General features: G+C 39.7%; 1 protein-coding gene across 1 annotated transcript in view; it reads right to left on the bottom strand.

The window, feature by feature from the left end:
• LOC100661242 (aldehyde dehydrogenase 1A1) overlaps positions 1 to 27,141 on the bottom strand; it is a 53,552-nt gene that overhangs the window by 11,732 nt on the left and 14,679 nt on the right. The window contains exons 2-10 of the mRNA XM_003407389.4: positions 26,971 to 27,075; positions 21,090 to 21,230; positions 16,531 to 16,660; positions 13,858 to 13,919; positions 10,984 to 11,112; positions 9,324 to 9,437; positions 6,756 to 6,858; positions 4,490 to 4,674; positions 41 to 205 (exon numbers count right to left, since the gene is read on the bottom strand). Coding sequence (XP_003407437.1) covers positions 41 to 205; positions 4,490 to 4,674; positions 6,756 to 6,858; positions 9,324 to 9,437; positions 10,984 to 11,112; positions 13,858 to 13,919; positions 16,531 to 16,660; positions 21,090 to 21,230; positions 26,971 to 27,075 — 1,134 coding nt within the window. The remainder of the gene's footprint in view (positions 1 to 40; positions 206 to 4,489; positions 4,675 to 6,755; positions 6,859 to 9,323; positions 9,438 to 10,983; positions 11,113 to 13,857; positions 13,920 to 16,530; positions 16,661 to 21,089; positions 21,231 to 26,970; positions 27,076 to 27,141) is intronic.

Below are 27,141 nucleotides of genomic sequence, written 5' to 3'. Positions count from 1 at the left end.
ACACCACAACAAGGGAACAGAACAGAAAGAAACCATTTACCTCCTCTTTGGCAATGCGCATCTCATCTGTAACGTTAGAGAAAACTGTGGGCTGGATAAAGTAGCCTTTATTCCCCCACGGGCCTCCTCCACATTCCAGTTTGGCTCCCTCTTTCTTCCCACTCTCAATGAGGTCAAGTATTTTAACATATTGCTCCTTGTCAATCTATTTGAAAAACATCACCAGAAAAGGGGGAGATGAGAGAGGTTAGCAACTTGTGAGGATAACACATTGTCTGGTCTGTTAATGTAGGGTTCAAAAATGCTAGACTATTGTTATTATGTCAAATATTGAACAAAAACAGCTGGTGGGTGCTGTGATTCATTCTTTGGTTGTATTTTATCCTCATGACTTTTCTGGAAAGGAACCTTAAAGATATTTGTATTTAGCATTTGTTTACAGTTATGTAAGAAAAGCAAATAGAGAAAACAGATAAACCTTTTCAGACAATGGTTATTTATTTACTCTAGGATAAATGCCTGTTAACATTCGAATATATTTACCTGGACACTGTAGTCCTAACTCAAATGAAAGGAGTGAAAGAAGAAAAAGGGAACATCAGTGCTGGGTTTAATCAGATACAGCAGTTGGAAATCAAATCCTTTTGTACTTTAAGAAGACTCTTATCCTTCTGTTGGGCTCTGTTCCTGAACCCTGCCCTCTGGCCCGGTCCATGCCCTTTGACGCCACGTTCTGACCACAGCCTGCCCATCCTCCTTGGTTCGGGTCCCTCTGGAACTGTCAGGAGATATGTTTGCAGTTTCTGGCCTGACCTGACTGTCACCATCTTAATGTTATTTAAATCTAAATATATGGCAAGTATTACACCACTTAGATGGTTTCTTAAACAATGTTTTTTATGAGGAAAAAAAATGGGTCCAGAGTTTCAGCTGGGAAAGCTAGGAACACGACTTTCTCCCCATGCAGTAGAATTGGGGGCCACCCATTGCCTCAAAGGAGCCCTGGTGGGACAATGGTTAAAACACTTGGCTGCTAACTGAAAGGTCGAACACTCCAGTGGCTCTGCAGAAGACCTGGTAAGGTGCTCCAGTAAAGATTTCAGCCTTGAAAATCATATGGGGTAGTTTCAACCTGTTCTATAGGGTCAGTATGAGTCAGGATTGACTCTAAACCCCATTGCTTTCCAGTCAATTCTGAGTCATAGCGAACCTACAGGACAGAGTGGAATTACCCCATAGGGTTTCCAGGGAGTGACTGGTGGATCTAAACTGCCAACCTTTCTGTTAGCAGTTGTAGCTCTTAACCACTGCGTAACCAGGGTTCCTGGAATTGGCTCTAGGGCACATTAAAACAACAACAATGACCATCATTGCCTTACTTCTTACTTTGGGAGATTGAAAGATTGTGTGACTCCCTGACTCCAAATCCCTGGTGACAGCTGCCTCTTTGTCTCAGATGTGGTGGGGCTAAGGCTTAAAGAAAAGAAAAAAAGACTAGGGGATCCAGGGGGTAAAGGTGGGGGATGCTTAGCAGTTTACTCCTTTCTCACTACCTAAACAGGTGCTTTTCACCATCTTCATTGTCTTCTGCACACTTCCCCCATTTTCCAAGGCCCAGAGAAAGGTTCCATAAAGTTATTCCTAAATGCACACGCCTAGCTCCCAGCTCCCATATTCAAACTGTATTAAGTGCTGCTTGAAACCAGAAAACATTTTCTATAATTGGGCACCATACTTGGCTACTTCTGAAAAATCAGCCACTGAAAACCCTGTGGAGCATGCTGTTCTACTCTGACACATGTGGGGTCACCCTGAGTCGGGACTGACTCCAGGACAAATGGTTTTAGTTTAATAAGAAGTTATATTTAATCTATCACACAATTCTTCATACACTCAGAATAAGAGGTTGGTGTTAGGTGCTCTCAGCCCAGTTAAGATATTCTGGTTTGTCAGAAAACAGTCAAGAATCCACGGACCTCCCCGTGAGGCTTCCCTGGTCTATTATGAGACGTTAATCTCACTATGTCCACCAAATCATGACTTTGGGTTTTTGTTCGATATGTGTTTCCCAAGTCATAACTTTTCTCTGCATGTGACCAGAGTAGATACCTGGCGACATACATATACATGCACAAACATACATGTATGTCTGTATGTGTATATATATATGTCATATACACACACAAATACACATATATTTGCATTATTCTAATCCCCAAATGCTTTAAGATTGCAAACTTCAAAAGAAAAACAAACTTCATTAAATGTTTCTTTCCCAAACAAATATCATCGGTGATTATTTTCTCTGCAATGTTTTGTTACAGTGAGGAAGATTTTGAATATATTTAAAAAGCCCCAGTTTGCTCCTCCACCAGTGGGTGAAGCAATACGCTAAAGCTCAGTGAAGGGGGAGCCTCTTTTCCAGAAGCTCTTTTCTCCTAACAAGGGACGAATATTTTCAAGGTTAAAGAAGCCCTGGGGGCTTTTCACAATCCTTAGTTCTCAAAATCCTAACATACCTACCTATTCAGTCCCACCCATGATAAAAATCTATTAATTGATAAAGTCTTCTGTTAAGCAGTTAGATCACTGGATTATGTACTTAAGAATCCTATGGATTGGAATTTTTAAAAGTGTAATTTAACTCTGTTCTCGTAGCAGTAATGAGGTATTCTAGTTCAACTTTTGAGCTTCTGGTTGAATTCCGCAGATGCTCTATAAGAGGAAAGTATTGCCTACTCAGAGTTCAACACCCTTGAACATTGGGTAAGCAATAACTTAGATGTTGCCTTCCCTCCTCTTCCCTCCCCACCCCTCCCTTTCCTTCCCCTCCCCTCTCCTCTCCTCATCTCATATATATTTCTCTTTCAATCTACTGACACTGCTTAACATCACCTGGGGGCCCAAGTTACCCTAAATTGAGAACCGCTGCTCTAGAACAGAACTCCAAAGGGCAGGAGAAAATTCAGAACCAAAGGTCCAGGAGCTTGAACAACAGACAATGAACAGAGAGCTGTGTGAGGAAGAAGGAAAAGTGAAAGCTGGGTAAGAAGGAAACACCCTCACAGATGCTAGTATACATAAGAAAATCAGGAGCCCTAAGGAATAAGTGGGCTTTAACAAGTACAATGTGGAGTTTGCCTCAAACCCAGGAACTGAGATCCTTTAGGATACCCTTCATACCATAAGAAGGTCAGAATAACTGAAGACTTTGGAGAGGACTGAGAGACGTGATAGCTGTCTAGATCTGTGGGACGGCAGCTAAGACAAAGGGCTGATTCCGGGGAACAAATAATACAACTGCATAAGAATTTCCAAGTGCATGGTTGGTAGCTGCTGTTGAGTTGGCCTCTGACGCATGGTGACCCCGTGGACTACGGAACAAAACACTGCTCAGGGCCGTGCCGTTCTCATGATCGGCTGGGGATCAGACGTTGTGATCCACAGGCTTTTCATGGGCTAATTTTCAGAAGCTGATCACCATGCATTGCTTCCTGACCTGTCCTGGCCTGGAAGCTCTAGTGAAACCCGTTCAGAATCATAGTAACACGCGAGCATCCACCGACAGACCGGTGGTGGCCGCTCAGGAGGCGCATTAGCAGGAATCCAGGGGACCCCCAGCACGGAAGGCGAGAGTCCTCCCACGGAACTACTGGTGCCCCCACCTTCCAGTGGATAGACAACTGTGTACAGGGATCAGGAGGGGTGAAGATTGAGGAAAATAAGACTTTTAGAGCATTCTTTTATTTTTCCTCACACCTTTAATACCCAGCATGCCTCAAACTGTTCCTAGGCATGAAAACTGGGCAACACAAAAGCCGGATGCTTCCTTTACTGTTGCATGATAGATGCATTGTTTTTAATTACCAGGTGGGTACAGTATTTTTACCTAGAAAGATGTGGAGACATGAAGTAATCTTACTCAATAAAAAAACTAGGCCAAAGAAAGAAGGAAAAAGAGGATACAGGCAGCCCCGGGGTTACCAACGAGATCTGTTTCTAGCTGTGCCTTTAAGTCACATTTGTAAGTTGGTAACAGGTGCATTAGGGTCTTATCCAGCCTTACTTTAGCGCAGGAAAAGGCTCTAAGCCTTTTCAATGATTGAAAAGCTACACATGCAACCAGTGAAGGTGAGTGCGATGAAGAATTTGTTGTGAGTAGGGGCTGGTTCAATCCTTTCAAATTTACATAACGTTACAGGGCAAGTAAGAGTTGTCCTCAGAGCCCTAGTGGCATGGGAGTTAAGAGCTACAGCTGCCAGCCAAAAGGTCGGCAGTTTGAATCTACCAACCATCCTTGGAAACCCTGTGGGGAAGCTCTACTCTGTCCTATAGGGTCACTATGAATTGGAATCCACTTGTTGGCAACGGGTTTGGTTTTTTTTTTTTTGGCAAAGGGTTGCCCAAAAGTCAGATGTTGGTAACTCCGGGATTGCCTGTACTTTATTCTTGTCTCCTGATAATGGAATTCCTTCTATTTTATACCCACCTGAGGGCCTTGATTTACTCCTGGGGTCAGAGGATTTCCAAGAACATACTTCTTAGCCCGCTCAACACTCCTTCGAACAAACTCGTCATAAATAGATTCTTCCACAAAAAGTCTGGATGCAGCTATACAACACTGGCCCTGGTGGTAGAATAATCCCTGGTGGGCAGATTCGACTGCATTGTCCACTGCAAAGAAGACAGCATGTTAAAGAAGTGATATTTTCTAAAGATTATGTATTTTTATGTGTATGTCTAAGAGGCAATATGATGGCATAGAAAGATTGTGAGTTGGGTAGTCAGACACGGGCTCAATATATTCTACCTCTTATCAGCCAGGTGGCTAATCTTTCTGATACTTTATTTGCTATGGAAAGGATAGCAGCACATAGGAAAATCTGAAAAAATGGTAGCCGGTATTATAAATTTAATGTCAGCATTACCAAGAATATGGAAAGTTTCATAAAGTCAAATCTCGTTGCAAGTGTACTTTATAAATATTTTCATTTATAACTAGTTTTATGGTGGAATATTTTTTTCCAGCCTCAGGTTTTAATTAGATAACAAAGAAAATCTGAAAGGTTTCATTACATTAAATAATTTAGAGAGTTCTTAAATGCCCTAATCAATAAGACAAGTGATATACATGAAAAAAAAAAAATCTAATACTCAGTCTCTCCCTCACCTTACAACTTTATCTAGGAAAGATGTTTTTCAAAATCTACTACTATTAAAGAATGCCATACTATTTCATTTATGCCTACAAACACTTCTTATCTAATTTTTTGAGATGGTGAAAAATGTTCCTTAAAAGAATGATTTAGATTGCTTCATCAGGTCCTAAACAGGAAGAAAAAAAAAAATTCATTGTATTTAATTCTCTAAATACTGAAGATTTAATTCAGCATTATAGCAGCTGGGTGTGGTTTTAGTTATTTTTTATGTTATTTAGTTATTTTGTGAACTAGTCACACCCGCTTAAGTTGTAGCAGACACAGCTTACAGAAACGTTTGGTAAAATCAGGAATCTTGCTATGTTTGTAGAAAACATAATAAGGTAATATTTTCTACAAGAAAAAAATTCAGTGAAGACCACAGCAGCAACACTGGCACTTCCGTAAACCATTGTATTTATAGTCTCATGCTGATAATGCAGTCATTAAAGAAAAGATTGGATGAATGTTTGATAGTCTATTGACTGCTAGAGAGAGAATTTTGGGGGTCCACTTGGTACTATAATCAGAATGATCCTAGGATATTATTGCATAGTGGAGCGCCATTATAACTGTAGATTTAACACATGTGAAAGCAATTATGCTTGCTAGGAAAAAAAAAGAGAAATTATTTAAATAGTACGAGCCGTCTTCTTCTGGCCATTTATTTAATGAGCGTCCAGCCCAGAGTGAAGGGAGATGACAAATGTGCAGCGGCTGTCTCCACATTTGGGCCCAGTTCAATGTGTCTGAGGATGGGCATCTATCCCATCATGCTTAATGCGTGCTAATAAGTAACAGCACAGAATTAAAGACCAAAACAAACATCGTGGCCCCTATTGTGGGTTAAATTTTGTCCCCTCAAAAGATATGTGGACATCCTAATCCCTGCTCCCTTGAACATGACCTTAGTTGGAAACAGGGTCTTTGCAGATGTAATAAAGCATAAGACGAGGTCATTACGATGGACCTTGACCCATAATGACTGGTGTCCTTACAAGAAGAGGAGAAAAGATGCAGAGACACAGACCCAGGGAAAAGATGGCTGTGTGACCGCAGTGGCAGAGAATGGAGTTGTGCTGCCATAAGCCAGTGGACACGTGGGGCCAGCAGAAGCTGGAAGAGGCAAGGATCTTCTGCTAGAGGATTTGGGAGTGGCCATGGCCCTGTGCCCCTTGATTTCAGACTTCTATCCTCTAGCGCTCTCAGAGAACACATCTCTATTGTTTTAAGCCACCCAGTATGCAATTCTTTGATAAGGTAGCTCTAGGAAACTAATACAACCCCTAAATGCAAACCATCTACTTTGGGGTTCTGCTGAGGAAATAGTAATCTCTTCCAAACCAGGGAGAAAGGGTGTATTTGTTAGACCTGCCTTTAGGCTATAACTTTAGGACTATTTATGAGATTTTTCAAGAGTAATTTTGGACTCTGATTCATGCCTTATGCTTTGATGTTCAAAGCAAGCCCTTCTGTAAAATTCAAGTTCACTGTATGGCATTATCAGATACCACCAAAGATGCCGGGTGAAAAGTTAGCCCAGCGGCTGATACCTACAGTCAGCATCAGCAAACACAATGCAGGGGCTCTTTCCACCCAGCTCCAGGGTCACCCTCTTCAGATTGCTTTTCCCGGCAGCTTCTTTGATCATTTTGCCCACCTGAAACGGAGCGAGACAAAGGGGAGGTTTAATCTGCTTTCATGAAGACAGGTTCATTTAGAGTTTCAAATTTATAGGAAATGTGTGCCACAGTTAAATTTCATTTGGGAAAACCATTCATAATGGAAACTTTCAAGATCTGGCACCTTTGTAAGGACTACTTCAGAGTCTGTCTCAGATTGTGTCATTTGTGTACACAAAAGTTTCCCAACAGATTGTTAGCTCCTTGGTAGCAGTGACAATGTCCTACCACCATACACTTTCCTCAGTAGGATCTACCACTGTGGGCTCCCTTCTGTGGTGGCTGACACACTTCTCTCTCTCATGCTATAACTTTGAACAGTATAGCTAGAAGTAAGAAATTGGATCTGTACTCTGTGCTTCTGTCTCAGTTGGCTGGAATCTACTGTTCTAGATTTTTCTTTAATGCTAGTTGCCTCTCTTCAGAGAAAGACATTGTTTCTAGAATTTTCTTTTTTTCCTTTGTGGAACTCTTACCATCAAGGTTATTTTCTGTAGTTATTTTTGGTTTTTTTGTCTCTAAAACTTGGCCTGTTTTAAAATTAATTATTCTTCATTATTTTAGTTGAAACCTCAATCCACTAATATGATTTTTTTTAAAAAATGATTTATTTTATTTTAATTCTTTGGGTTGTTTTTACTATACCACAGAACAAGTATTAGGATTTCTCAAAGGCTAAAAGATGTGGATTTCAGCTGCATAAGCTTGTTGTGTAACAACCAAAATGAAGAGGATTGCATTTTTTGTTTTTATTTAGGTAACACAGCAAAATGTTTTTCAAATTTGTTTTTCAAATTAGACTTGGCTTAAGAACATAGCAACCCATTAACATAGAAACTCCTATCAGATCTTAATAAAAAGTTTCCATTCAGACTGAACAAAAGATAAATAGAGGCTTACCGAGTGTATATTTAAATTTTATGTGGTCATTGAACTACCTGCCACTGTACATTAAAGAAAAAAAATTGCCATTGAGTTGATTTTGACCTATAGTGACTCTATAAAAAAAAAATTTTTTTTTTTTTTTATAGGATAGAGTAAAACTGCCCCATAAGGTTTCCAAGGCCGTAATCTTTAGGGAAGCAGACAGCCACATCTTTCTCCCTCACAGCAGCTGGTGAGTTCAAACTGCCTGTGTTTTGGTTAGTAGCTGAGCACTTAACCACTGCGCCACCAGGGCTCCTGCTACTGTGAATACAGAGTATTAACTAATCTGCCAATGCTTTCATCTTTTCTAAAGATTTTGTGGGAGTAAAACAAACCCCTAAAAGTCAATTAATAAAAGCAGACTAAACATAGATTTGCACTGGAGAGACTCTGTCTGAATCATTTTTCAAAACCCAGAGCAATTTTTAGCACACAGTTAGACATCATCATTCCATCCTGTGAACCCTCTCCCAGCACTCTCTACACATCTTAGTGCACTTACCCCATGCTGCCTTGTTTCTGATTTGTGTTAGCAGTTTTATGAGATGGGGGTACTTTGACCCTTCATCCTCTATTAAAAAAAAACAAAAAAACAAACTCATTGCCATTGAGTCGATTCCAACTCATGGCAACCCTATAGGACAGAGTAGAACTGCCCCATAGAGTTTCCAAGGAGCTCCTGGCAGATTCAAACTGCCGACCTTTTGGTTAGCAGCTGTAGCACTTAACCACTACGCCACCAGGATTTACTCATCCTCTATACTGCATACAAAAAGAAGCACACATTATTTCTTCCACTGAACATTTAACAATGCCACATAGTCTAACAGAATGACTTAAGAATGTTTCTGCTTGATACAGTGTCATTTCACCCCATTCCTTTGCTTAGGACAGAAAATCTCAATAGATAGGAACTCATTCTCCCAAACAGAGAAAGAAACTGTTCTCTCTTTGTTCCTCCTGTCTTTCCTCGCAGTGCCCATGGCTGGGTTCTTTCAAGTTCTGGATGATCAAGCTGGAGCCAGAAAGAAGGCAGAGAAGTGAGGCTGGGCCCAAAGGAACATCCAGGGCAGCTGGGCTTCTGGCTCCCTTTCAGGATGTCCAGGGAAGTGAGAGCCCCCAAATAAGGAGCTGAGGGTCAGGCTCTGCTATTTAATTTTCAGAACCTACACAATAATAAAATTACGTTCATTCATACAAATCACTGTGGCCTAATTTATATTTTCTACCGTAAACCTTACTAATCATACACCAAGGCCTAACTGGCAGAGAAGATAATAAACACGCTAAGAACCATTTACTCTGGTCTCCTGAGTTTGCTGCAGATATTTCGTCTCCTCCAAATCACAGCCGCTTATGTTCTATAAACATACGTGAAGGCGAGAATCAGGAATAAATCACTAGAGAGCACTTTTGTTTTAAGGAAGTGTCGGCTCAAAAATTGTTACGCAAAGCATGCTTCTGACCGCTGGAGAGGCTGGCATTCATTATTGCCGGGCTGAGTAAATGATCTCACCTCTGTTGATCCTGTGAACGCCACTTTGTCAATGTCCATGTGGGATGAAATGGCTGCTCCTGCGGTGGGCCCATAACCGGGCACAATATTCACCACCCCTGGAGGAAACCCTGCCTAAAAGGCATAAAACAAAAAACTTACAGCAGAACAGAGAATTTAATACTATGAAAGAAGAGGAGATTATGAGATTGAGGCTGTCTCTGTGCGAATCTTGTAAATTTTCCTCCAAAATCCACTACCCTTAAGTCAATTCCTACCCCTAGTAACCCTAGAGGACAGAGTAGAACTGTCCCATAGAGTTTCCAAGGCTGCAGCCTTTATGGGATGGAGGGTAGAGGGGCTGGTGAGTTCAAAACACCACTGTTTGGCTCACAGCTGGGTGCTTAACCACTGTGCAACCGACTAAGAAAAATTCACTTAAGTGGTTTTATTATTTTATTATTATTATCATTTAATTTCTTAGTCCACATAAAATAACCTCAAATGTTCAGTATCAAGGGACCATTTCTCCTCATGATAAATCCACTTTTGACTTAGGCATTGTTCTAATGACAGCTGTCTCAAATTTCAGAATGTGGCAGTGGTGGTAGGCCTTGAGTCAATTCCAACTCACAGCTCCCTACAGGACAGGGTAGAACTGCCCCATAGGGTTTCCTACGCTGTAGTCTTTACAGGAGCAGATTGCTAGATCTTTTCTAACCTGGAGCCACAGGTGGGTTCAAAGTGCCGACCTTTCAGTTAGTAACTGAGTGCTTAACCATTGCACTGACAGGGCTCCTTAATCTCATAATAGTAACTCAAAAAGATAGTGGTCTGTGTTATGAATTGAATTTTATCTCCCAAAAAGGTTTGTTGAAATCTTACCTCCTGTACCTGTGAGTGTGATTCTTTTTGGAAATAGGGTCTTTGAAGATGTTATTAATTAGGGTGACATGGTCATACTGGAGCAGGTTGGGTCCTGGTCCTATAGGACTGGTGTCTTTATAAAAGAGGAGGAGAAGATACACAGAGGCAGAGAGACACAGGAAGAAAGCCATGTGATGCTGCAGCTGCAAACCAGGGAGCGTCTGGGTGGACTAACCAGCTGCCATTGAGCTGATGCTGACTCACAGTGACTCCATGTGTGTCAGAGCACAATTGTGCTTCATAGGATTTTTAATAGCTGATTTTTGGAAGTAGATTGCCAGGCCTTTCTTGTGAAGTGCCTCTGAGTGGCCTCTAACCACCAATTTTTCAATGAGCAGCAGAGCAAATAAGGGTTAACTCTTTGCACTACCCAGAGACTCCTTGGATGGACTAGTTTAAACAACTTTGCAGAGCATTCATGGCAGTTACAAACCAACTTACACTTTAACATTTGAAAGAAAGCCAAATGAATTTCAACAGGAATTTGTGTTCTCAAGACATGTGCAAAAGAAAGAGAAAAGTGATCATTAAGATGACTGTGTGACACTGAGCCTTGGAGTTTGGCATCTCTGAGAAGCAGTTCATTTGGGTTGACTGCCAGAAATCCAAGCCAGTAACCATGCTAAAGACGTCCCCACCATTGGACAAGGAGCCGTTTGCTGAGAATGTAGTTTACTATAGCGCCAAAGGAGGTCTTTCCATTATAAATTAGGACTCCTGAGTTCTTGTGTCTATTTCGATTTAGGACACTTACCTCTTTTATTAAAGATGCCACATGAAGAGCCGTGAGAGGGGTTTGCTCTGCTGGTTTGACAATCACGGTGTTTCCACAACTAAGGGCAGGCCCTAACTTCCAAATGAGCATAACCAGCGGGAAATTCCACTATGATGAATATAGAACAATAGAGTCTTTTTAGTGCTGGAGAGCACATTTGCTAATCAAACTTTTACATTTTACACACCTTGTAGATGTTAAATAGTAACTGTAGTAGTTTTGTGTAATCATCTGGAATAGTTTACTTAAATTCATTGCTAAAAGCAAATTGTGAATGCTAAAAAGCTCTAAATAAATTAGATATGGGGAAGGAGCAGGAAAGAGTTCTGAAATTATTCAACTGCTGTTGTTTTGAGTTCTTTTCCCATTATGAAAAATACCACTGCATGGCTTGAGATTCCACCCTTACTATTAAACATTCTGTAAGTTACCTGCATTTAAAAAGTGTAATTATTCCCTTCTTCTAGTAGGTCATTTACTGTAATTCTTTACCCAATAGTATTATTAAATAGCACTTATTTTTAAGACTAATACGTTGTTAAAAAAGCAAGAAGCCTAGGGTTGGCTCGATCCCTGGCCAGCCATGTGAACTCACACAAGTTATTTGCTCTCTGTGTGTTGTCATGCTGTAAATGCTGAAAACAGTCCTCTCTACCTTAGAAGGCTGTCCTGAGAATTAATTGAGAAAGTAGGCCAAGTGCTTATGAATATAGTGACCAGTCAGTGACTCCCTCTGCTGTTGAGCCGATTACTGACTCATAGCGATAAGACAGAGTAGATCTGCCCCATAGAGTTTCCAAGGAGTGCTTGGTGGATTCGACCTGCCGGCCTTTTGGTTAGCAGCTGTAGCTCTTAACCACTACGCCATCAGGGTTTCCAGTAAGTGACTAGTTCACTGTAAAACTCAATTCATTGTAACACTCTTTGCCATTGAGTCGATTCTGACTTATAGTGACCCTACAGGACAGAGTAGAACTGCTCCACAAGGTTTCCAAGGAGCGGCTGGGGGCTTCGAACTGCTGACCTTTGGTTAGCAGCCAAGCTTTTAACCACTGCGCCACCAGGGTTCCACCATTCACTACAGTACAATAAATATTAGCTATTATTAGTATTCAGGCTTATGTAGTTTTTATTGATTTTTTTGAACTAATGAATAATTCAAAATGCTGATGCATTCCAATCTCATTGGAGCAAAAGATTAGTCATCGCTAAGAACTTCAGGACCCCTTACCATATTTTCAGTTAGCATTTTTGGATATGCCAGCCAAAGTGAAATCATTTAGGTCATCTCCTGTTTTTTGGGCTTAAAAGGAAATCGTCCTGATGCCTTAGAATCCTACCTTCTCTGAGAGGAATGTGAAGCATCAGAGCTTCTTATCTAAGGGGAGGATACGTTCCCTATAGTGCTCCAAATACCTCTGGCACTTTCTCGGGAATTTTAAATTCAAAAATGAAATTCTTTTAGGGTTTGAACAATCCGATTGCTACTATTCTCCATGATGCGAAGTCCCAACATGGAGATAAAATGTGCTGGAGAGTAGTAGGGCCTAGGACATTTCCCTAAAATGGTGTCCTGCGATAGGTGGTCTGGCGATGACCACTTTGCCACATGCATGTAAAGCATGGATCTTACAAAGAATATGCAATACGACTTGCTTTTCGAAAGAACCCATAGAGTAAAAGGTTAAGGTTTGTTGATGTTGTAGTATTGAAACATGCTCCAGGGATATATCAAGACAGGTTTCTGGACAGTGGTATCACTAGGGGGGGTATAGACCATACCAGGTGACACTGTGAGAGAGGATGACACCAAAATGACTGTCTATAAAATTTTTGTGCAGTTCTTCTGCAGAAATTTGTTATTTTTAATAAAAATATCCCTGTATTTAGTTATAACAACAAAACATTTTTAGGAAGCCCAGCTTACATGTATCAATATACCTACAAGGCTAAAACTGTATGCTAATTTACCTTTTGAACTTTTCTAACATGCTCCGGTCAGAGCTGTCATTATTACCCCATTACAACGATGCTTTGAATCAGGTGGTTTCGTGTGCATGTGTTACGAGCACTCGCTGTTGTTTTTGTTGCTGCCAATGGTTTTACATAGTCACTGATTTTGTCAAATTCTCTGGTGCTTTAGCTAAATATTGTAATAATCAGAATTTGTGAACCTATATCAACAACCTTTTTGAGAATGAAGTAGTAATTAAAGGAAAAGAAGGCTTTTGCTCAGTCACTAATAATGTAGCTAATAACGTTGTACTTCAATGTAGATTTTGTACAACAGTTTTGTTAGTATTCATATAATCTAAGAACATTACCCCAAAAAACCAAACCAAACCCACTGCCATTGAGTCGATTCCAACTCATAGAACCCTATAGGACAGAGTAGAACCGCCCCATAGAGTTTCCAAGGAGTGCCTGGTGGATTGGAACTGCCGACCTCTTGGTTAGCAGCCGCCACCAGGGATTCCAAGAACATTACACTTAAGCAATTTAAAACTATATTTATCACATATTATTCTATGAGTTAAAATTGATAATAAACATTACTAAGGATTCTGTGTGGTCTAGTATGGGTAAAAGTCCCTGTGGGGTGGACACCAGGAGTTTCAGCACTGGGTCACACCAAGCCTAGTGACACCACTGTTTCTGGACAACCAAGTTCATATCCTAAAAGTTAAGTCACAGGAAGACTCAGGTTCAACATGTCCTACAATTTGCTCTGCATGTAGCAAATATATAAGGATCCATTTGTGTTGAAGGATGCTTCATCACTAAATTGAATAGATTTAGAACTATTCAGAATTTTATTATTAAGATTGAAAATTATACCAGAGACCAACTTACAGGAATGATTTGGCCACACACACCAACAGGCTCATGTCTTGTATAAGTAAAAAAGTTTCCATCTGGAAAATAAAACATAGAATCATATTTAGACAAATATATTTGACATTCATGGAATGATGGTTTAAGGCTTATGTGAGAGGAAGGTGCAAGCAAAAAGTTAAAAAAAAAAAAAGACTCCCAGTACTTACAAAATGAAAATTTGAGCCCCCTAAATTTTTTTTTTTTAATAGTAATTTGGAATGATACAAATTGTGAAACTGAGGTCAAAGCAAAGATGCTTAAAACTTGAAAATATCTTGTGGTGAAATGAATTTCTTTATGTGGTCTTCTACCTTGATTCTTTGGAAAAACTGCTTGAGAAATCTTTTCCCCTCAGCCCTGATGAGTTACCTTTGCCCTGGCTTTCTACCCCAGAGGGTTTGTCACTTTTGTCCAGGTTGATTGACATTTCCTGGGGAAGCTGTAGACAGGTTTTGATACATTTTTGCCTGGTCCTGGGCCACAGCCTGCCCTGTGATTGGTATGCACCTTGTGGGATTAGTCAATAGATTATGAAAATGAGGTGACTATAGCCTACTATGCAAATGAAGTGTCTGTGGCCTACCAAGAAGGGATTGGCCAATTTGTGGCCCCAGCTGAATGGGGCCATGCCTTGAAATTGACAAGGAGTATATAAGCAGCGAAGCTCACAGAGGTTTTTGAGGCAGAAAGAAGCAGGAAGAGAAGTAGCATGAAGAAGCAGAAGAGAAAAGAGAGAAGAAGCAGAGAGAGAGAGAGGAGGCAAGGAATCTCCTAAAGGAGCTATAACATGGTCATGGGCTATAACACTGAAGACAGCAACAGGCTCAGAAGGGGCCCAGAGGCAGAGCCAGCACTGATAAATGGCAGGGCCAAGAGGAGCCTGTCCCGAGGGGCTGAGAGGAGCCTTTCTGAAAGGACCAAGAGGAGGCCTGCAAGGTCAAGAAGAGCTGAGAGAGCTATCCCACACTGAAGAAGGGAGACTTTGCCTACATGCTTTCTAATGCTGACCCTGAGTTCTAGCCTGTTGATCCTGATTCCGAGTTGTACCCTGTTCCTTAATAAACCACTTAACCATTAGTATGGTCTGTGAGTTCTGTGTGGTCATTGCTACAGATTATTGAATCCAGAAGAAACGCAGAGAGTGCTGTGGGAGGGACGGCTGGTGTCAGAATTGGTAATGAAGGCTGGAGGGTGAAGGTATGTCTGACCTCTGCCTCATAGGATTTGACTATGTGCTGATTCTTATATTTGAAGTTATTCGTACAGATCTGAAAGGTAATTGATTCTATTTCTCACTGAGTAAGAGGGCTGCTTTCTATATTATTCTATTCTCAAAGTTTTATAGAGAAAGAAAGTAGGAGGTGTGTGGCTAAGAGAAGAACCATAATAAAATGTACTTACAGCTGCTATAACTTCTACTAGTAATAAGCTTTAAAAAAAAAAAAAAAAGTAATAGAATTTAAAAAATAGTAAAATTAGAAAATAGTAGAAAAAAAAAAAATCCCTAAAAGCAATGCGATATATAGCCTTTCCTAGTGGCTTGTTCTAAAATGTTCTTTTTGTACCTACTGAACAACAGAAGCAAACACTCTTAATTCATGAAAAAATAAAATAAAAAGCCAGAAAAAAAGATACTCCTTTCAACCTGAACTTGACTGAGTCATAAACCTCAAAGTTTGATGTGGTCAACCTGAGCTTTTTACATTGTGCTTTATTTTCTGTTCTGCTCTAGTTCCTTCCCACAGATGCCTCCTGGCCGTCACAGCAAGAACTCTCCTTATCAAGGTCTATTTGTACTTGAAATGGCACCTCCCTTTTGTCAAAGGATAAATAAACAGTTACTGAAAGAACCAAATTCCTTGGGACCACCATGGCCTCACTCTCCCCTTTTAACTTCCCAGATATCACATCAAACCTACTGGATGCTCCGATTAGTCTGGAAGTGCACATCAGGACCAGACTGGAGGTTGTTGTAATCCTACAGTCAATAAGTTTATATGGATTAAACTCCACCCATACTGTCTTCCAAGTTGGTGCTTTTTCACATTTCTATCTCAGCATGCCCATGCCTTCACTAAAATGAGACATACGCACATATTCACACACATGACTTCTTAAGTCAGCTATAAACCCAGTGCCATCTTGTTCTGACTAAAGCTATTTGAAACAAATCAGCATGAATTAGTTTGTTGAATTACCCTGGTCTGATTACACTGAGTTAGACCAGGTACAGACCACTATAACAGACTCATTCTGTAACAAGAAAGGAGGCTTAAATAATTACATTATAGATAGTTATAAATGTCACTATTGGAATACAACCCAAATATATAAGTTCAGAGACCACCTTTGAAAAGTTGGGGTCCTTAGAGAGCCAGTTGTCTTAAATCAGTAGTTGTGGCCAAAAGAACGTGCTTACTTCAGCGTTTGCTAAAATATACAGTGGGATTATGCTGAAACAATTTTAAAAGCCATTTGATAAATCTTAACAGAGCTTTCAGGTTCAGAACTGAATTTTCTCAAAGTCAAGGAGAAAATAAATTTGCTTTGTTTGGTTGGCATTTTTAAAAGAAGAGTTTGGAATTATTCATCTCTGCAGTAATTTCCTCTGCCATACCCTATCCCTGGTGGTTTCTCAAAGCTACTTACCAATTGGTATTGTTCGACCCTGGATCTTGTCAGCCCAGCCTGCACAGTAGCGTAGTGTTTTTATGCAGCCTCCTAAATCCATCAGATACGAATTGGCAAATAGTTTTCCAGCATTCATTGACTCCAATGTCTGAAAAAGAGATCAAACCTCAAATCCAAACTTCCCTAAAATTTCTAGATTAAAGAATATATAGAAAACACATTGCCATCAAGTCAGTTCCGACTCATAGTGACCCTATAGGACAGAGTAGAACTGCCCTATAGGGTTTCCAAGGCTGTAATCTTTACTGAAGCAGAGTGCCACATCTTTCTTCCGTGGAGCACCTGATGGGTTCCAGCCACCAACCATTCGGTTAGCAGCTCAGTGCTTTAACCTTGCACCACCATCGTCCTTATGAATATATATAGCTCCAATATTTTGAATAATTATGTGTTATAGAATTTTGGTAGTAGCCCTGGTAGCGCAGTGGTAAAGGCACTTAGCTGCTACCTAAAAGATCAGTAGTTGAAATTCATCAGCTGCTTGAGGGAGAAAGATGTGGCAGTCTGCTTCTGTAAAGATTACAGCTTTGGAAACCCTACGGGACAGTTCTACTCTGTCCTATAGAGTTGCTTTGAGTAAGAATCAACTTGATGGCAGTGGGTTTGGTTTTTCTCCTCAATAGAAATTTGGATATGGAATAAATACTATAAGTCATCTTGTCTAACCTTGTTTAAAAAGAGGAGAATGAAAACAAACAAAACAGTTAAAATAACTTGCTTAAGGTCTTGTTGCAAGATCCAGGTAGAAAGAGTAATTGGATTCTGGTTTCTAAACCATAATGCTCCTCCTATCATATTATCAGTGTGCTCCAGAATACCAATTGTCATGGATTGAATTGTGTCTGCTAAATATGTGTCAACTTGGCTAGGCTATGATTCCCAGTATTGTGAGATTGTCCTCCATTTTGTCATCTGATATAATTACCCTCCATTTTCTGAGGTGTTGTAAATCCTAGCCTGTATATGTTAGTGAGGCAGGATCAGTGTGGGATATATCTTGAGTCACAGCCTTACAAGAGGGTATGACTCAAATCACACCCTTACTTAAACAGTGCCCTTGCTTGAATCATATCTTTTATATTAACTCATTGCCATCGAGTTTATTCCAACTCATAGCAACCCTATAGGACAGAGTAGAACTGTTCCATAGGGTTTCCAAGGCTGTAATCTTTATGGAAGTAGACTTTCTTCCACAAAGTAGCTGGAGTGTTTGAACCACCTACCTTTCAGTTAGCAGCCCAGTGAGAGAGAAGCGAGTGAGAGGGGTGGAGTATCATTACCACTGAGAAAGAAGAGTTGACAGTGGAACATGTCCTTTGGATCTGGGGTCCCTGCACTGAGAACCTACTAAACCCAGAGGAAGACTGAAGCCAAAACACATGGAGATCTCTAAGGAATACTGAGCCCACAGATGTTGAAAGCAGACAAGAACCTTCTCCCAGAGCTGAGACAGAGAGAAAGCCTTCCCCTAGAGTTGGTGTCCTGAATTGGGACTACTAGGCTCCTAAACTGTGGAAGAATAAATTTCTGTCTTTTAAAGCCATCCACTTATGGTATTTCTGTTATAGCAGCGCTAGATAACTAAGACAGAATTTGGTACTGGAAGTGGGGTGCTGCTCTAACAGATGCCAAAAATGTGGAAGTGGTTTTGGAATTGGGTAATGGGTAGAGGTTAGAAGAGTTTTAAGATACCTATACTAAAAGCCTAGACTGCCTTTGAGAGACGGTTGGTAGAATTATGGACATCAAAGGCAATTCTGGTGAGGGTTCAGAAGGAAGTGACAGAGAAAGTCTCTGTCGTCTTAGAGAATATACATGGCGCTAGTAACAGAGTGTTGCTAGAAATGTGAACATTACATGTGCTTCTGGCGAGGCTTTAAAAGGAAATGATGAACATGTGCCTGGATAATGGAGGTGGGTGATGCTTTTATGGAGTAGAAATGAACTTGTTTGAAAGAAGTTCAAATATTTGGTTGAAGGTAGAACTCGTAAGTGATGAACTTGAATATCTGGCTGATGATACTTCTAACCAAAATCTTAATATTGCCACGTGGTTTCTCCTTGCCGCTCATAGTAAAAATGCGAGAGGAAAGAGATGGACTTAAAAATGAACTGTGCAAAATGAAAACAAAACTTAAAGATTTGGAAAATTCTGTTGTACAAACTAAGGACAAGTTTCCTTAGGCAGATCAGAGCTCCAACAGGATTTCACTTACTGTATAATCCAACTGAAGCGGGCACAGGGTTATTGACCATCCCATAATAGTTGTTTTTTAGAAAAGCCTACTCTTGTTACATTTTTGTTACAACTTTCACAACCCCTTACCATGATTGGTTGATTCACCAGGTTTCCTCTCTTCTGGGAGGAGGCGGAGGTGCAGGTGCACCAACTCCAAATATACCCACTATAGGACCTTCCTGGGGTGGCAGTAGAGAGCCATCACCATTTTTTTAGGGCTGTGCACAGTATTTTTAGAGCTGCGCAAGCAAAAACAAATATTATGTGCGCTGCGCACACATTGTAGGACTGAAGATCCTCCCCTCACTGTTCATAAATATGTATGCCACTCCCTATATAAGGAGCAAATCTGCCTATATAAGGGAGCTGGTAGCCTTAGGTCATGAGACCCTGCCTGCCTCCCAGCTTGCAAACTTTGACTAAACCTTTCTGTTCTTCCAATCCTGAGTCTGGCTCGCTTCAATTTGCTAGTCTGCAGGGCAAGAACCTATTAGTTGTCAGCTTCACAACCGAGGGTGACAATTTAGTGTCAGTGACTATTAATGATGCTTCAATAATTATTTTTTAATTTTTGCTGTCCATCTGGATATAACCAGTCTAGTCACACAAACTTGAGTAACACCTAGACCTTTCATCCCTGAATGCTCCAGTCTAGGATAAGAGCCATAGTGTCTAGATTATAAATTAGAAATGAATTAAGGTGAATTGAAATGTTTCAAATATGGTTATTTTTATGATTATTCAAATTGTTACATACACAGAATTTTCTTCACAAAATGAGACTTTTTTTTCCTTTTAATTGTGATACTCTCAGTTTTGCTATTGTTATAATTATCATTTGAATGGCCAAGCTGTAAAGTTGAACCTTTTCTAGTCTGGTGCACTAACTATTATAGAATAGTCTATCTTCTCTTTTCCTTCTTTTAGTCAGCAGAACTTTAAAGAGCTCTTTGAGACCTAATATTCTGCTGGGGTGGTTACCTGGCAGGAATCTGCAGCTGAGGGAATGACACGTTCTGTTATACCATCTTCTGTCTTTGGATTATACTGTCTATCATCTCAAAATTAAATCAAACATGGTTTCTGTATGTCTGCTATTTTTTCCCTTAGAAACTTCTGCTGACAGAGGCATTCAACACTATAAACCACAGATTAGATAAATGAGAGAAGCCAAGTTTTAGTAAATCCTGCTTTCTTCCTGCAGGACATTTTGGTTAATGTAGTTTTATTGCACATAGCTTCTGGCTCTGTATTTCTGCATACTTTGAATTATGCTAAATCATTGTATAATAAATGGTACTTTAGTGGTTAAGAGTTTGGCTGCTAACTAAAAGGTCGGCAGTTCAAATCCACCAGGCACTCCCTGGAAACCCTGTGGGGCAGCTCTACTCTGCCCTATAGGGTCCCTATGAGTCAGAATCGACTTGAAGGCAATGGGTTTATTTTGTTTGCTTTTACTGCTGATTAAAAAAGATTGTAGGCTTCTTCTTTACTGCCTCTTTAAGATTCTAAAGACAATAAACATTTATTCTGAAACCTGATCTTGGTATTGGTATGTGGTTAAACTGATTTCCTTATAACACATGTCTGAGAAAAAGAAAACAAGGATGCACACACTTCCCATATTAAATGCTGACTCATCTAATGGGTAAAATATTTTTTAAGAGCAGTATATATAAAAAGATAACTTATACAAATACATAAATAATTGGATTTTTTAATTCTTTGCCTTTTTTCTACCTGTAAAAAGATCCTAAGTTAATCAAATGAACAGATACATTTTCGGAAGGGAAAAAGTAGTAATTATTAAGCGTCTTAGTGGGACAGACTAAGGAGAAATAAGATTTATTTTAGAAAAATATTCTGGGAAATCTTAACAAACCCCAGAAGATTTTCCACTAAAAGAGGTCAGTGATCAAGCAAGTCTGAGGAACCCAGGGTATCAGTCTAAGAGTTCCATACAGCACATGACTTTGTTAAGGGCTCTGACAAGTTCTAGAGTAAAGGAAGGACATCTGTGAAATTTGGTTTAACTCAGTGTTTGCAGAGTTTGGACTGGGGAATCAATTATGGAGGCAGAAACTACATCCTGGAGTGCAGATTATTATTTGAGAATAAGTTCGATGTTAACATTTCTGTATAAAATCTAGAAGTTGAAATGTTTTATATTTTGTTTGTACAGCACACATAGTAACTACAAAAACCTAATGACTTTCCAATTCAAACAGTAAATGTTTTCTAAAGCTCTTACTACCTGTCCAACGTGGCTAATACTCACTGCCAACAGCAGACGATCCCTTTCAATTAAATCAGCCAGCTTGTATAGTAGCCGTCCCCTTTCGGAAGCATCCATAGTACGCCATGGAGAGCCAATCTGAAAAGCTTGTCTTGCGGCCTTCACTGCTTTGTCAACATCTGCCTGCAAGAAAAATGGTAATTCAATTCAGTAGGCTAACTGTATCAGCAAATCCAATGGCAATGACCCTATAAAATAGACTGGAGCGTCTTATAAGTGGTCACTGTATCTTCATTAGGCCAAAGTCTAGCACATTTACACAGTCGGTATGTTGAAATTAAGCCCAATGCCTTATCTATAGAATGATGGGCCTATGAATGCAGCATGCGGTTGATTTCCTAGAACAAATAATTATTTTTAACAGCTGCTATCTGCTTACTATGTGTCCAGTAATGTTGTAATATTTCATATACATCAGCTCATTCAATTCTCAATAGTTTTATGAGATAATATGCTCCTCATTTTACAGATGAAGAAACTGAAGCAAGGGAGAGAAGAGATTTGCCCAAGGTCAATAGCTAAATGTGGCAGAACTCAGTTCGTGTAGAGCCCTTGCTCTCTCACCACTACTCTTTGGAGATTGGGATACCAAGAATTCCAGGCAAAGTTCAAGGTCTTTGGGCCCCAACTTATCTACCGAAACTTATTCTCCCGTGTTCCCATAATTCTCCTTCCCTAGAATTCTCTCCCAGCGTACCGCCTTCCTTTCAAAATCCTACACATTGTTTAAGACCCACCTCAGATATCACAATCTTCCTAAACCCTTGCCAGACTAATCCAGCTTGATAATAGCTACTAGTTAAGAGTCCACTAAGCTCCAGCCACTAAGCTAAGCTTTTTACAGCTATTAGCTCATCAAGTCCCAAAGTTACCACTATAGTTAAGTACTATGGATCTTCTTTCATGGTGAATAAACTGTGGCTCATTGATATTGAATGTCTGAGCCAGCAGATGGTAGAGTCAGAGTGTGATCCTATATCTGACCCTAAAATCCAGCTCTTAAACAGCTGTGCAAGGTTGTTTCCTAATAATGATCTTCTTTGCAGGGAGTATTTACTGCTGTCTCTGTTATAAGCTATAATATTTCTCACTGTTCTGGGCCAACAAAAGGCAGGTAATGAACACTTAATAATTTTGCTTACTATCTTATAAACTCATTGATTTTATATAAGATTATGGTAAAGGTGATATAAATCATATTTATATTTATATAGCAAATCATATTTTAATATATTCCATTATATGACAAAGAGTTTTTATATTAATCAAAATTATTAGGTACAAGGGCTTTTTTTTTTAATTTTTTTATTCTAGAACTAACACTTTTATTTCGGGTCTGGTATTTCTAGGGATAACAATTTGTGAATTAACCAGAAAACAATCAGGTACATGAACTCTAAGATTTGCCATCATCAATAACACTTTTGCCTTATAATGTTTAAAACTTTTTTTTAAGTAAGGAACCACAAGCTTGAATGTATGAAGACAATTCAAACGATGATGAAACACCCAATGCCTTTGAAGCATAGCGAAGAAAGTACCACTTACTTAACTATTCAGTTACTCCTAGATTGTACACTTCCATATTAAATTCATTCAGAAATGGAGAAAGTAGCTATCAGACCAGTTTTAGTTTTACACCTGTCATAGGCACTTAACTTAAATGGACTCTTGCTTTTAATCTCAACCATCATTTGCTAGGTCATGCTTTGGTATTAAAAGCAGTTTAGATTAGTCAATGTAGCCTAAAAGAATCACTGAAGTGAAAAGAAAACAGTTCCCACCCACATCTGGGCTTTGCTTTGTAACCTCCATTTGTTCTTGCCCCTCCTCCTTTCTTTCTAATACCACTGAAAGGCGGTATACAGCCCATTGTTCGCACCACCCTACTCCTAAATTAAATCCCTAAACCCTCTTGGCTCATTCTCTAAGCGTCAGTTCTAGAATATCGGGTTTACTGTGACCATGTAATTTACAAGATTTGTACCTTTCACTGAGCAGCGTTGTTGGAGGTTACTGCACATTTGTCGGCAAAACTGTGAGAACAGCAACGATTATTTGAAAAGAACAGTTAGTAGATCACTCCAAAAGGAACGGGCTGCAACAGGAGTGCCGAATGTTAAGCACACTGTGGCTTTCCGTGGGCAGTTTATACCATGAACAATTTAATCCCAGTGATCAAATATCCTGCCAACTGTAGCTTTACTGTATATAAATGAGTGTGCTTAATTTACATTTGGGCAGACAGCCCTGCTCTTTTCTGAGCAGGAATAATTTGTCAGTAAGCACAGAGCGAATAAATGACAAACATTTTGAAGCTTCGGGTTCGATCATCAGCTTTCCCTTGCTACACTTGACAAAAAGGCAAATCTCACAAATGCTAAGAATGTCCTCAGACTACCTTCCACAATTTCCTCTGAAACTCCAGGCTCAGAGTCCTTTCACTGATGAAACTAATCCCGGAAGACAGTGGCAGAGCTAGATGCTCAAGACTCCAGAGCTCAAACATTACGAATATTTTTTCTTTTGTTAATTGCAAACTGAAAGCAGATGATCTGCAGCCTCCCTCTTGAGTGCAAATAAAGAGCAGACACCTGTCAGGGTCTTACTCTGTCCTCACCTTGCCCTTTATTAAAGCTTCTCACATATTTCCCAGGCTTCCCAGAGCCACTCAAGCAACTAGAGGGACATTTGAGGTCAGGGAATGTGTGGATCTCTAGAAATCTCTGATAAAAGTTGAATGTGAAGAATAAATGTTCCTCTTATTTTTGGCAGAAACTCTGGTTAAGTGCCATAGCTGCTAACCAAAAGATCGGCAGTTTGAGTCCACCAGGCAATCCTTGGAAACCCTATAGGGCAGTTCTACTCTGTCCTACAGGGTCGTTATGAGTTGGAATCAACTCGACGACAACGGGTTTGGTTTATTTATTTATTTTTTCTTATTTTTGGCAATGGCTTGTAGGACACAAGTTTCTGAGTTTCCTATGTCATCTTGCCAGGAATGAACAATATTTTTTTGCCCAAGTTTGGGCTTAGAACATTTCATAGAGTTGTAGAGTTTCTGCCATAGCACAGTTTCCAGTCATCAACTTCCTTCCTCGTTAAAGTCCATAAACCTTATGAAATGCTAACACTTGAGAAGAGATTCAACGTATGGGTCAATATCTCAGTTCACTGGTTCTCGAAGTATAGTCCCCTCCCACCCAGAAACATCTGCATCGCTTGAGAATTTGTTAGAAGTGAAAATTTGGGGTCCCACTCAACAATTACTAAAAGAAACTCTGAGGATGGAGTACAGTGAACTGTGTTTTAACAAGCCTTCTAGGAGGTACTGATGCAAGCTAAATTTTGACAGTCACTGCCTTAGTTAATAGTAAGTTTAGTACTGGATCCTCAAGTGTCTTCCCAAGTGTGTGGGGTGTATGGAAATTGAAAGCTTGGTGGAGAAGAATGTTACATTGATTCAGAATCTATCGTGCGCCAAGTACTGAGGACATAAATGTGAAGTGTAGTGTTGATCTCTGGGTGGTGCAAATGGTTAATGTGCTCAACTGCTAACCAAAACGTTGGAGGTTCCAGTCCACCCAGAGGCACCTCAGAAGAAAGGCTCAGCCATGTACTTCTGAAAAATAAGCCATTGAAAATTCTTTGGCGCACCGTTCTGCCCTGACACTCATGGGGTTGCCATGAGTCGAGGTTGATGACAACTGTTTTTAGCTGCTTTTTAGTGTTGATCTCTATAAGAAGCATATTCCTTCAATCGAATTAGCCAATAGCTATGAAATACAGGGGTTATAATATAGGCAAATGACATTTTCTATAACATTACAAAGCAGAACAATTTTATCTGGGAATATTGGAGATAGCTTTAGAAACGTAAGACCTGGTAATGATTGAGGCTTCATTAAGTGCTCAGCACTGTTAAAGACTTTTGCATATTTTCCTATTTACTTCCCAAAGTTTGTCTATGTCTTCATTTTACACAAAAAGAGAGAGAAACTGAAAGAGGGTAAGTAAAAATGTAGAACCTCTATTTTCTTATTACAGATGATGATATGAACTAGGCCTTGAGGACTGTACAGAACACCCAGCAGAGAGGCGATGGCCAGCATGCAATGTTTGGGGGACAGCACTGGACAGGGTGCAGTTGGATCTCAGATTGGTGGGGTGTGGATGGAACAAGGGCTGAAAAATATTATAAGGAACACTGCACGTGGATTTGTTTTCTGAAAGTAGTGAGAAACCCTTGAAGAATTTATGCACCAATCAACTCTTTGGTATATACAAAAAGTGAAGTCTGTAAGCAAGTGACATTTGACTCAATTCTATTCTGTTTCTATTTCTCAGTGTGTTGACTCTTGTGGCTGAACTCTGCACTCCTGTCCCCTCAGAAATCAGTCTTACTTCATTCTGATCACACTGCACCCTGAGTCTGATGGCCTTCCCCAAATCCAGAAGAGCTCCTTTGGTCTATTGCTGTCACGGAATAGGTCTGTATGGCTTAATGCATTAAGATTGTTGTTGTTAGGTGCGTGGACTCCTAGCAACCCCAGGTGACAGAGTAGAACCGCCCCGCAGGGTTTTCAAGGCTGAAATCTTCCCAAATCAGATGACTAGGACTTTCTCCCAGGGAGCTGTTGAGTGGATTCAAACCACCAACCTCCCTGTTCACAGCCAAGCACTTAACTGTTTGGGCCACCCCAGGGCTCTTTGCATTAAAATTAGTAATTTCATTATTGAGGGGACAGTAGTGAAATAATAGAGACAGGCCCAGAACATGTGATTGCTACAATGAATTAAAACATAGTGTAATGAATGGTATGATCCTTAGGCTTTACTGACTTCATCTTCCAATGGTCTTTTCACACAACAAAAAAGAATTGACCTGACCGTATTTTATGTTATGGCGACTTGACGCTTGGTAACATCTGGATAACTAAAAACTAGAAAAAAATATATTAAATTAGATTTAGGAACACATATACTTTTAAGGTATGTTTCAGATAAAACTTCTGTAGACTTTTACTTGCCTTTCCCCAGAGGTCATTTAATATGACCTTATTTTTACAGTAATCACAAGGTAAGCCAGTAGCCCTGCCAGTCACAGGCTCTGGTGTCAGAAGGAAGCATTCGAATGCTGATTTCATTACTTATTAACAGTCACCTTGAGTGAGTTATACAACCTTTCTATTCTTCCCTTTCATCATGATTACTAAAAAGTGTTGAGAATAGTTATCTTCTTCTTAGGGTTGCTTTGAGTATGAAGTTAAAACAGTATTTAGAGCTTTTTGTTTGTTTGTTTTTTAGCTATTATTAACAAAAGTTGGTTTTTGTTCTTATTATTATTAGCTAGAGAACGACAACACTTAACTTCTTACTTATTTTAAATTTTTTAAAATTCAGTTTTAAAGGTACTGATCCATATTAATCAATGATTTTAATGAAATAATTTTAGCGATGTATTGTTTTTAAAATCCCATATTAAGTTTTTGTTTAAGTTTCATCTAGCAACTTAAAAAGAATAATTTAATATGAGAAAAGGATTTATTTTTAAATCTATGGTCAGTCATGTCTTTTGCAGTTGGTACAGTGAACCTGGATACTCTTTCAATTGAAAAACAAGCAAGAAAAATAAGCACAAAAAGAATCAAGCGGAGCACCCCAAAGCACAGGCTCATCACCATTAAATGGCTACTGAGGGCCCTCTATGCTCCAAGCACGATTTAGAAAATTTCTTTAGACAGCCCCAGAAGCCATATTTTAAATGACATGCCTTCTTAAGCTGGCAATGGAGCTTGGGGCCTCAGAATGGAGAGAGACAAAGAAACCTGGCATAAAATGGAACCAGTGCTAGGAAACTCACCTTATCTCCTTCTTCTACCTCACAGAGTTTTTCCTCGGTTGCTGGATTGAGGACGGGAAATTTCTTGCCACTCACTGAATTATGCCATTCATTGTTTATGAAGATCTGCCAGGATGAGAGAAAATAAATAGAAAGGAATTTAAATATGCAAGCTATTTTAAAAATGGTTTA

Source organism: Loxodonta africana, chromosome 9, assembly GCF_030014295.1.
Source record: "Loxodonta africana isolate mLoxAfr1 chromosome 9, mLoxAfr1.hap2, whole genome shotgun sequence".
NCBI classification, from domain to species: domain Eukaryota; kingdom Metazoa; phylum Chordata; class Mammalia; order Proboscidea; family Elephantidae; genus Loxodonta; species Loxodonta africana.
This window is presented reverse-complemented; position numbering and strand designations above follow the sequence as displayed.